Source organism: Lygodium microphyllum, chromosome 20 (genome assembly GCF_053477565.2).
Source record: "Lygodium microphyllum isolate KBCC chromosome 20, Lygodium_microphyllum_v1.1.10, whole genome shotgun sequence".
In the NCBI taxonomy this organism is placed as follows: domain Eukaryota; kingdom Viridiplantae; phylum Streptophyta; class Polypodiopsida; order Schizaeales; family Lygodiaceae; genus Lygodium; species Lygodium microphyllum.
This window is the reverse complement of record NC_141154.1, coordinates 127970577-127983493: the sequence shown is the minus strand read 5'-3', so window position 1 is coordinate 127983493 and position 12917 is coordinate 127970577. Positions and strand designations below refer to the sequence as shown.

General features: G+C 42.0%; 1 protein-coding gene across 5 annotated transcripts in view; it reads left to right on the top strand.

The window, feature by feature from the left end:
- The window catches only part of LOC148019374 (FMN binding protein), a 135163-nt gene that overhangs the window by 75350 nt on the left and 46896 nt on the right, over positions 1-12917 (top strand). For all 5 annotated transcript variants that reach the window (XM_087661019.1, XM_087661017.1, XM_087661016.1 and 2 more), the window contains exon 5: positions 9457-9552. In XM_087661019.1, coding sequence (XP_087517145.1) covers positions 9457-9552 — 96 coding nt within the window. The remainder of the gene's footprint in view (positions 1-9456; positions 9553-12917) is intronic.

Here is a 12917-nt window from a genome sequence, read left to right as displayed (position 1 = left end):
TGCATCATTTTCAGCAAATAGGACATCCCTATTGACAAAGACTTTCTTTGTGCGTGGGTTATATAAGTGATAGCCCTTGCTCTTCGAATTGTAGCCAATAAATATGCATTTTACAGCCTTGTCATCAAGCTCCCCACGAAGCTCTTTCGGAACATGTGCATAGGCTATGCAAGCAAATACCCAAAATAGTCTACTTTGGGTTTCTTGCTGTGCCAAGCTTCGAACGGTGTGATTGTCTTCAGTGCCTTAGTGGGTGCACGATTCAACACATGATTTGCACACTGAAGGCCTTCTAGCCAAAATTTATGAGGTAGCCCCTTGCTTTTTAGCATACAACGAGTCATCTCCATAAGAGTTCGATTCTTTCTTTCAGCAACACCACTTTGCTGAGGAGTCATTCTAACAGTGGCTTGATGCATAATGCCATGATCAAGCAAATATGTCTCAAAAGCATGAGACATGTACTCCCCCCTCTATTTGTGCGAAGTGTGTGCACTTTAAGTTAGTTTAGCTTCAAGTTTTGCAACAAGATGTTTGAAATGCATGAATACATTGGATTTTACCTTCAGCCCATACACCCATGTATACCAAGAGTAGTCATCAATAAATGTAACAAAGTACTGATGACCTCCAAGTGTACGTATCCTCATGGGACCACAAACATCATAGTGAATAAGCTGCATTTTTCGGACAGCACTCACTGCACCATCCTTTTTGAAGGCAAACCTATGCATCTGGCCCAAAATACATCCCTCACATGCATGAGGAGGTGGAGTCTCCACTGGAGGCAATGCATCTACCATATGACATCTCTGAAGGGTCATCAAACTCCCAAAGCTCATGTGTCCGTAGCAGGCATGCAATAGCTCCACATTTTGGATAGTGGACGAAAGAGTAGTGATTGCTAAAGCATCATGAGACTATCTGTCATATGTATCCAACAAAAATAGACCCTTATACAGGGTGTTGGACAACCTAAGTGCATAATCCATCTCTCTGTCTCTAACAATGCATTTGTCATCCTCAAAGATGACTTGAAAGCCATGCTTATTAAAAGCAAAGATAGACAACAAGTTCATTGTAATGTTAGGTACAAACAAGACATCTAAAAGCATGAAATCACAACCATCTGCAATAGTAATAGTGATTGTCCCAATGCCACATACATCATAATTGCTGCCGTTCGCACATGTAACATGCTTCCCAGCAGGGGCTGAATGCAAAGAGGTAAACAAACACTTCTTGGAAGTGATGTGCTTTGACGCCCCACTGTCAAAATACCATGTTTGCTACGTTTCAGCAGCATTAAATGCTGAATCAGCCATTCAAGAATCATAACTGCATGTGAGAAATGCATAGTCCTGCTCTACAAAGTTGGTTGAAGTATCATCATCAATAGATTTGTTGGCTAATGTTTCTTGGACAGCCAAACCGTAGTTCTTTTTCTTCTCTTTGGCCAATCTCTTTTTGCATTCATCGATATAGTGACCGGGCTTCTTGTAATAATGGCATTTTTTCTTTTTTTTAGTCTTTTCTATGTCTTGGACAACCTTATTTGATGGCTGTCCAGCATCACCCTTTTGTTCATTTTTTACATTTTGCTTGACTTTTCCTTTGTCTTTGAACTTGGAAAGCATAGCCACATCACCTAAACGCAATGCCACATTCTTCTGAGTCTGTTTCTCTTGCAGCAAGAGGCCTTTCAACTCCACAAATGTAAGGGGCTGTTGCCCCCCCTCAAAGAAAATATCAAAGAGGTGCGGAAATCAAGATATGACTTTGGAAGAGAGTTTAGTGTGATATTTACCAATTCAACATCTGGAATGATCCCATCAACATTGAGTAGTTGCTCATGCAAATTATGTATGTGAGTAAAGTGCTCTGTCATGCTATCACCTTCATCCATGGTCACATTAGCCAACTCTCTGTGGAGATAGGATATCCTGGTCTTATTGTGTGTTGCAAACATATGTCAAGTACATCCCATGCTGATTTTGAGGTCTTACAAGATCGAATGTGCAGAATAATTGCCCTTTTCACTGCCAAGGCAATTAAAGAAAGTGCTTGTGCATCTTTTGAGTCCCATTTCCTCTGATCTTCGGTAGGAGGGAGAGGAGGGGCAATAGCAGTAGCAGCACCAATACCACCACCAACAGCACCAACAACCTGTCCTCGAGCGTTACACTGAGGTGTCTGAGGTATAAGATCTCCTAGTCGCTGCAAATCACCTATAACATAGTCCCACAAGTCCTTTGCCACAAGAAGGTTACGGACCATAAAACTCCACAGTGGGTAGTTTGAGCTATCAAGTTTGTCCTCCTGAGTGAGGACACCAAGGATGTTGCTCTGATCATTATTCCCCTGACGTGCCATGTTGTCAATGATAGACAAAAATCTGCAGCCAAATACTTCAATGCTGAAGTATAGAGTATACTCCTGAGAGTACCAAAATCCCCCACCACAGATTAAGAAACAAGTACCAAATAGTCACTCAAATGCCAAAGTGTGCACAATAAATCAGCACTCAGCCAGTAAATTACAGCACTATACTGCTGTACCATACCCACCTCAACATGTGTGACCACAAAAGTACAAAATACAGCAACTTAATGCTGATTCTTACTTAAATTTATTGATTTTTTCCAAAATTCTTTGCCCAATCTGACTGTAATAGCAATTAAATGCTGTTGTATTGCTTGTTGCTTGCCTTGGAGTGCGTGTTGAGCAAAAGCCCCAAATTTCTTTCTAAAATTTCAAAGAAATTGAAGAAATTTGTACCTTACAGCTGGAATTTCTGTAGAACTGTCGCCTCGGGATGTGTGTCAGCAGTGAACAACAGCTGAAATCTGCCTTGTGATGCGTGCCGGATCAAAAAAACTGAAAAGCCCTAAATTTTCTTGAGCCAATGTGGAAGAATTTGCATGATGTCTATGAGTTTGGTAACAATTTGCGTAAAGGGCTTCCAATTGGGCAAAAGCCCCGAATTTTTGGTGGGAATGTCCAAGAAATTGAGAAATTTCTTCGAATTGGTTGTCAATTCGAACTCTAGGAGCAAAAATTAGCAAAATCCCCAAATTTTTGGGCAGCATGAGCTGAGATTCGAGAAGAGATGGCTGAAATAGATTGGAAATTCCAGAAATTTTGAGAAAACCCCAAATCTGAAAATTAGGGTTTCTGCACTTTTTAGGGTTTGCAGAAAATGGCGGGCAAGACTGAGAAAATGACGGGCAGAGCTGAAAACAGCAGCAGCTCTTCCAAAACAGCAGCTCCTTGGGCTGTGTGCAGGACTGCGCAGAGGCTGAAAATAGCAAATCTGGAGCAAATGACTGAGCTGGACAGATGTGGAGCAAATGGACAGATTTGGAGCTGATGGCTGAACTGGACAGATTTGGAGCAGATGGATAGATCTAGAGTAGACAAGAGACGGCTTAGCTACAGCTCCTCCTCCACTTCAGCAGCACCTCACAGCAGCTGAAAACTCTTCCTCAAGCTGAGAACCAAATTGGCAGCAGTAGGACCTTGGGCGGGATGGCACTGACTGATGTGACTGAATGGAATCCGTGCATACGAGCTGCTCTGATACCAAAGGTTGGAAATTGGCAGCCAGCTATGGAGAGAGAGAGGAGAGACAATGACAGCAAGAGAGTGAGCTGAAGCAAAAAGAGAAGAGTGAACTTGCTAGAATATGAAAGATAGAGTGAAAGTACAACTTATGTTTAGGTCAAGCTAATCAGCCTTCCACCAACTAACTAGAGTTAGGTTTATTTTACTCTAGAGCCTAGTGTCACTACTTTAAGTTTCTAAGACACTAGGTGTACACACCTTACATTGACACTTTAATAAGTGTCCACACCACACAAATTACATTGGGTGCTGCCCATAGAATCAGCAAATTCTAACAGTTGCCTCGACCATTAGAGGACAAACCCATGTCATCCACCTTCTTCAACACAGCGAGGGTTCGCGATGCCATTGATAGACTTTAGAACAGTTGGGCCCAAGATCATGATGGACTAGTAGTAGAGCACCTATCATATGCCAGTATCTTGGCACCTGCTTTAGTCTACCTATTCAATAGGGCTCTATGTGAAGGCTTCCCTACTAGTTGGTTAGCTAATGCTATAGTATCAATCGTGAAAGTTGTAGACACCATGGTTCCTACGAATTATAGGACGGTCATGGTTGGCCACGTGGGGAGCACCACCCATAGTGGCACAGGCCCTCTTCTAGTCGGTAACTTTCTTGCATAGGCTTTGAACCTTGTCAAGAGAGATACTTTCGGTTCGCACTAGAGATATCTAGACAGCTAGCATTATAGGGGGATATTGCGGGCTGGTATACTCGGGCAAATGCATGGTTACAGTTACATGGATTACACATGGATCACCTTCCGCCACAATAGTATAGCTTGGATTGCCCTCACTTGGAGCTTAGCTAAGAGGAGCTGAATCGCATCATTAGGATGGACATTATTCAAGTACACACAACTAGGGTATTGGTGACACCTACAGGGATCTGGGGATGAAGATGGCTTTCTATTGGAAGTATCTTCTACACATCACCCGATGTCTTTGTTTTTTGCTCGAGATACATGGATGCACACTTGTCTCATGGTATATGATGTGTCATTGGATAGCTTCATACATCCTCACACCAACTCCGGATTGAGACACGTAGATATGGCCACCAAAGGACAAGATTTACTAGCTTTATCAGCTTGAGCCAAAGACGGAGGAGCACTACTTATGTAGATGCCTAGTATACTACCAGATCCAAGGGCACTTCCATTGCTTGTTTAGAGAGAGAATCAGGCCACTATCCAAGTTATTGATTTCTTGGATTAGAGCTGTCTTCGGCTCTTCTTCTTGGAGCAATGCCACCACAGAGGGCACCTTTTACGGACAGAGCAGTAGAGACACAGAGCCACACACGAGCGTGCACTCACCGAGTTTTATAGAGTGTCGACTACTTCCTCCACTATAAAGCCCTCATTGGTTCGATCGACGGTCCCACTAGAGGGCACCACCCTATTACACTGCCACCAAGGGACCCTACCTCGCCGCTTTGGCCTCTCCATGCTAGATAGACCCATGAGAGATATCCTAGGATGAGAGTGCCTCTTAAGCAATTGAGATATCTTGGGATGAGAGTGTCCTTTGAGTAGTTCCACATTGTATATCATTTTGTACTCATGAGCTATGTATTTTTCAGTGTTTATTTTCCATTTAGTTAGTCATAGCATTAGATGACAGCTTTTTTGGGACATGGGAAATTCCTAGTACTTCTTAGATGTAATATTTTGGTCTCACAGGTGGATATGGCCTTTTGTAGACATCAATATAACTTTCTTTTCTTACTCTCTCTCTCTCTCTCTCTCTCTCTCTCTCTCTCTCTCTCTCTCACTACCCCCCCAAAAAGAAAATAAAAGTAAAAATTAAAAAAATTCAAGCCTCTCACTCTCCCTCTCTCCCCCAAGCTTCTCCCTCTCTTTGAAGCCTCACACTCCCCCTCTCTCGAGTTTCCCCCCACACCACCAAACCACACCCCCTTGAGGCCGCAAAGTGTCCATTAGCATCATGACAAGTGAGAAGCATGAGGCCTAAACTTTGTGCGCCATCCATATGGAGGACACAAAGGAATCTAACTCCCACCATTGGATGTGCAAGCATTGTGGGAAACACTATATAAGTGGTGTGGCTTGACTTCTTCAATATCTTTCAAAGATGGGGGGGCAAGTTGCTCAAGTTGCTCCATGCAAGGAGATCCCTTAAAATGTCACAGACGAGATTCTTAGCAAGATGAGAGGGGGATCTACTAGAGGAGGTGTATGTTGGCACCAACACCCTCTCACAATGAAGCCTCGAACGTAGGCTTGTGTTCAACTAAGCCTCCAGCGTTGGTGGTGATGGCTCCATATCTGCATTTGGCTCTAACTAAGCCTCCAGCGTTGGTGGTGATGGTTCCATATCTGCATTTGGCTCTAACATAAGACAAAGAATGGAGGCTCATGCAGCACCAGAGAGGCAATCCACTCTCTCCCAAGTCCCCCGATAATATGTGTAGGTCTGTTTTCTTTCTTAAAGAAAGGCAATGACTTGGGGACATTGAGATTGTATGCATTGTCATTGAGTAGTATATTGCATTTAATGTCCTGAAGCAAGAGCAATGGAAGATGGTAAAAGCTATTGCCCTTGTGGGTCCATACGAAGGATGGACTGGTGTCACCTATAATGATATGTGGACGAAGAAAATTGATGTAGAGAAGAAAAGGATCGATAGAGCCCTTGATCCTATTCAAGATGCATGGACAAGTATGGTTGCTCCATTCTCACTGATGGATTGAATGATTGAAAGAAAGTTGAAACATGGCATCATCAACATACTAGTGTCATGTTCACTTAGCATGTACTTTTTGTAGGCCATAGACACTAACAAGAGGGGGAGGAAAATGATAGGCATGTTCATCTACTGCCACATTCAACAAGTCATCATTGAGGTATGCATTGTCTTTTGAAAGTTTTTATTTTTTTAAAGAGCTTGCAAGTTTCTTTTTTTTAAATGATCATGAAGCCTCTCTCTCTCTCTCTCTCTCTCTCCAAGCATCTATGTGCGTGTGTGCATAGTACAGTCACGGTGCGGAGTCACATTAGATAGGGCGATATCACACTCTGGAGAGCATGATGACCCTGACCACCTAGTTGATGATTAAGAGGCTCATACTAGAGTCATATCAGAGCCATCACTGCGAGACACATGAAACTCACCTTTGGATATGTTAGTAGAGTGGCCTTGAACCATTTTAGGATCGAGATGCTATGTTGATCTTGAGACCACCCCTCTTTTGGTGGTAGAATATTGGCTACACAATGGAGATTCTTTAGCCCTTGGCCATGGATTTCCTACCTAGGATTACACTTTGGGTGCATGTGAGAAGTTGGAGTGCCTATTCTCTCATACATATGAAGATTCACAATTGACTTAGCACACTACGCTTAGAGGCTAGTCTATTTCCGCACTAGCTTGTACATGATGCGGGCCATGCTTGGCATGGGGGTAGTCCCAAGTAGATAAATACTAAACCATAAGTCTTGAGAATATATAGTTAAATTCAGCTTGTTCTTTTCAACTCTGTACTTTACGATTTACAAATTTCACCTTGATATGTAGGTAAATGTTGATATCTTCAAGTTTACAGGTAAAAATCTTGCAAGTATGCATCACAAGTTGATGGGGAGGAGGAGTTGATCTTTGCAGAGCTCTATAGAGAGCTAATGGCAGTTGACACTAGTGATAGTTGTAGTTAGTGTGCTTGTGGGCAAGGAGTTTGGGTAGGTGGTAGTAGGAGCTTGGTCATTTGGTACCCTTTTGACATCAACATGGAGTGCTCCAATGGTTTGTAGTCCTATGTGAGGTGGGGCTCTAGGAGGTCTTGTCCCATGCCTCATGATGATATCCCATTGCCTAGAGAAACATTGCCTAGGGAGCCATCATTTGATAATGATGGTCACCTTAGCAGCGAGGATGACCACGAGAGTGTCTCACCATCTGTCTCTGAGGAGTCATCTTTAGATTGTTGATGAGCACTCTCATGTAAATGGTGGTGGGGCTGGTATGACGATAGTGATACCTCACTCTAGGCCTTCTTTTTGTATCCATTTGCATTTGTCATTCTATGTAAGTTGTAACTTGTAGTGCATGTTGCGCATGCGGCCACTAGCGTATGCCACAGAGATTTTGGGCTTGTGGCCTCATATATTCATCTCATATACTCTATTGGCATTGCTATTTTGACTTTAAACACATTCTATTATTTATAGTTTTAAAAAATCAAGTTATTTTTTTCCCATTCTAATATTGTATTGTCCCTTATAAAAGTGTAAGGTACCATTTAGTACTATATTTTACCATACCATATTGTATCTTTTGTACTTGACAACCATGGACTTGACTCTTGAGGCATGCATGATGGATAGTTGGAGGTATTGAGCGTATAGGAGGCAGCCTCTTTTGTGACTGTGGTTGGGCCTTGAGGAGCAGGATATCAACTTTTTTGGATACAACACTAGATGGAGAGGAGGATCCAAGTGAGTAGGACTAGAGTCAGCCAGTGAGTGACTCAACATTGAACTGAACAGGGTATCTTATCACATTCCCTTACTGACTTCTAGAGGAGATTAGAGGACAACTTTAGACCTTGAAAGCTATCATGGTTTTTGTGGTTACTTGCTCATTAGGAATTTTGCAGTTGGTACTTGGCTTTGTTACGATAGAGACCCTATTCCTTGTGTTAGATGTGGGGAGCCAGAACAGACACTGAGACATTGCATGGGGTGACCCTAGGGCTCAGCGGTATGGATAAGATCCCTTAGGATGGTGTTTCAGGGCGTGGTAGAGTCTATGATTGCTACATAGGGTACAATTGCTTGCCTCATGGATAGAGGCCCAGCCTGCGGAGATGAGAATGGAGAGGGGAGTGGTGCTTATCTTGACTTGGGGCAACTTTTGAGCAGGATTGCCATGTCAGATTTTCCAGACTCTATACTCAGGGGCACTGTCACAGATGGGAGCTCATAGTTAGCACTATTTCCTGGTATGACTGCTAGAAACAGCCATGCTATAGATTTATTGGATATAACATTGCACAGATTCTCTTCAGGAAAAAGAAGGGTTGTCTTCTGATGGTTAGGATTAGGGTTTACTATGTTCAGGTATGGTGCTGGTTGCAGGTCTTCCAGGTTCTTGGGATCAATGTAAATCTTGACACTATTCCTTTGGCAGACATAACTGTGAATATCTAAACACTTGCATATCATTCCCCTCTCCAAACTTGGCAGCTGCAAAGCTATACACATTGCATATCATTCCTGTTTGTAGACATCTCAAATAGACAGGGTGTAGACAGCTCTGAGAATAACAGAGGGCACAGAGAATTCTATATCAAATATTCTCGAAATAAAGAAATTTTCTAGTGAATGAGAGTTACAACTGCCATTCTTATTTCATACTGGAAAAAACTTTGGCTGCTGCTGTAGTGTCCCCTTTCAGAAGGGGATTGATAAAGGCCTGCTTTGGGGTGTGGAGCTATGTGCAGGTTGTTAATAGGGCTGCTAGATTGGCTGGCTGCAGAAGTCTACTTTCTTTATTAACTTCTGGTGCTTTTTTGTGCTCTACAGACTGTCTGAACTGTTACAGCCTTAACAGTTTTCTAAACCCTGGTAATGTGTAGTTATAGGCATGCTCTCATGCTCTATAAGAACCGATCATTTTACATCCTTACTGCAGTTGTTTCGAATGATACTTCACTGCGTATATAAACAATGGTTTTGTGAAATAGAAAGTGTCTCTATGTGTGAACCTCCATTGTTAACATAGTTCTTAGATAAATAGAAGGTGGATAATACAATTTTGAGGAAAGAGGAGTTTTTCTTTACAAGATCTACTGTTATGATATTGCAGGACCTACAAGAGAACCCGAAGTGTTCGTTAGTAATAATGAAGGACAAGCTTGATAGAAGTGATGCTATTGTCACATATCTTGGTGAAGCATCGATGGTACAGATGCATCATCCTCTTTCTTCCATATATCCTATCTATTTAATGTTTATTGATGATGCTGGACAACAAATATCTAATCTGTCTTCTTAGAATTTCATTTGGCAACAGTTCCATGAAGCAGTTGAAATTTTCCTTCTGGTTGGAATTGTCTTCATGGTTGGTAGTGGCTGAAATAATCATATTATACAAAAAGTGGGGCTTTTTTTGTTTCACTATGTTATCATGTGACTCCTCAAAAGTGCAGGTTTGTTTTCTTGTCTGTACTACACTTCTACTGAACATTTGTACTTTGTGTAATCACATGGATTCTGGCTTCTTTCACTTGTATGAAACTTCATTCCAACTGCTCATATCCCTCCACATACATGAAGCAAAGCTTCCTTATAAGTTACATCATCCAAGAAGTAAATGCCATATTTCACTGCTCTCCTCTGTGATATGCATGTGATTAAGTATGCAGGTTAGGAGGCACCGCTTCGATTTGTTTTGGAATGCACTAAATTGAGTCCTTTTAAAAGTCTTTCACAGCTCTGAATACCTCAGATGTGGATCTGCTTAGTATTGAAAGAACCTGTCCAATTGCAAGCTTTTGGATCTTGTGCAATCTGATATGTAAGTGCTCTTTCACTTTTTAAGCTTTTGGAGGGGTTGGCACATATGGACTACAGTTATATAGTCCACTTGAGAGGCCTTCTTCATTGGCTGCTTGAAATGATTGAGCTGGCAGATATTCTCCCTTGACAGGACTTGCTTTCTTGGCAGACAGCAGTTTCTTCAGCCCCCTATCAATCATATAGACCCTTTGTGCTTTTGGTCATACTGTATGCTTATACTCTTGGTCATGCTGTCCTGTTGAGACTATGTTTTGGTAATTACTACGATTACCCTCTATGAAAAAGAAAGAATGGTCATAATAAAAATTGGTGATATATAAAAATATGACGGAGAATAGAGAGAGTAAGAGATAACTAGGGTACTCATGGTCAACCAACCTGAATAATCAAAAGGTTCAATAGTTCATATCATAGAAAGGATATGAATAATTGACACACGTGAACCCCTCTCTAGCATTGAAGTAAATTGGATTAACCAGCCTTTAAAATGAAAGGGTGAGAAGTCAAAAGATGCATAGGCGACTGCCTAATTATGTCAAAAACAGCGGATGACATCATCATTCCAGTCAGAAACACAATGTCAACGGCTGTTTAGCCAGGTAAGTGACTTCATAGGAGGCTCAAAGGAAGCAGTTGCTGTGCATATGATGCATGATATGTTGAAAAGCTAGAGTTTTAGCCAGGAAAGGGCAAAAACCAGATTGGCTATCAAGGGTAAGGTGAACCTAACTTAAATGAGGTCTTTCTATATCGAAATGCAGGGTGTACAAGCTCATACAGCAAGGAGAAGGTTCAGCCAGCTGAAAATGGAGCAATCACAACAGGTTTTCCAGTTCAAACGGTGACATCAGCAGTGCAAGTACAATGATTAGCAGTCCCTGGAGCAGAAGACCAGCCTGAAGCAGATCTATCACAGTGAATAACAACAGCACAAAGCACCAGAATGAGCAGCATTGGTTGTATGATACCATGTGAGAATGAGCAACGGAAGCAGAAGAATGCATTTGCTGAACACTGAGAAGAACGAAGGGTGAAAGAACACAAGAAATCAAAGAATCGATGAACGGGTAATGAAATGCATAGCACAAGACATGAGATGTACCACAAAAACCATATGGATGGTGGCATGTGCGATTTCCAGGACTTCCAATCTCTGTCTCTCTAAATTGATGTGATCCAATACAATAGAAGCAAAGGAGTGGAGAATATATAGACTACAGGATGAGACCTGATACAATCGAGCTAGCCTTAAATGAGGCACCCAACTGCCACATGGGTGCCCTAGTGCAGCCTAGTGAATGTGCTCAACACCCATGAAATGTACACAACTAACAGATACTCATCCTAACATATCATGCATTCGAATGAAAGGAGTTAAAAAATTTTGACTTCATGTGACGCTCTCGTTGACACGTGCCATTGGTTGATTCTTTAATGGCTTTTTAAGTTGTCTTAGGTATTATTTATCAGAAACCATTTAGACCATGCAGCAAACCACCTTCATAAGTTAGGTTTGCTTTACTTTCAAGAAGTCAATGCAATATTTTACTAGTCCATGGCGTCTATGTTTGATGGAGTACATAGATGAAGAAGCACCCATTCTTTTGGATGCACTAAATATTATTTCCTATCAGCAATCTTTCACAGCTTTGAACACCTTGCATGTATATCTGATTTGCTATGAAAGAATCCTTCCTCCTTTGTGTTAAGCTAAAAAAGATGCATTACACATTAAATCTTCATTAGCTGATTAAAACAGCCCCAAAACTTAAAGATCACCAAAGTTTCAGTGTCCCATGAGCAAACATGCAAACTTTGGGAGGATCCACATCTATAAATAGGAGGTTGCTCACACTACTCAGTTCATCCCACTTCTGCTTTTTGTAGGTGGAGCAATCAGCCCTCTTTCACCACATCAGGTGCCCATTCTCCAGCTGGCAATCAGTCCTTAGGAGGTTTCCATCAGGCCTGTTCACTGCTGCTCACCTGACATCAACATTCAGCCTATCCTACTGACCTGTCCAGCCTACATTTTTGCTGTTTGCATCCAGGCGGCAGCTTGCCGCTCATCTCCTCCACGTTGGACAGCTCCCTCAACTACCACAACACCTGTCTATCTGTTCCTAGTTGCCACCTTGCCCATTTAACCTTGGCAAGCAGCTGTGTTTGCAGCCTAATCAGTTGTTTTGGCTGCTGTATAGTTCTTGGTGGTTGCCTTCATCTCTGACATACTCCTACTGGCTGCATAATACGTTTTGCGGCCAGCACCCTTTGCTCAGCTCCAACTAGTGATTATAGCCCTTTGGGTTTGTCTTTGGTGGACGTCACTCTTTGGCTACTGCCATGGCTCTATCTTTGAGCATCTGCATAATACGTTTTGCGGCCAGCACCCTTTGCTCAGCTCCAACTAGTGGTTATAGCCCTCTGGGTTTGTCTTTGGTGGATGTCACTCTTTGGCTACTGCCATTGCTCTATCTTTGGTGGACGTCACTCTTTGGCTACTGCCATTTCTCTATCTTTGAGCATTTGCACACTCTTTCATTCATTTGCAACATTCATTCATTCACTTCAAAGTTCTCTTTCTTCTTTATTTGTGTTTTGTGCTTTTGTGTTTATTGCATTCTTTGAATTCTTGTGTTTGTACATTTTGTGTTTTCTCAGTGCAAACTAGCATCACTTCACATGGTATCAGAGCTGGTGCTCTTTTAAAGAGTATTGTGTAGTTGTCATGGAGAGCTTGGTTTGTGT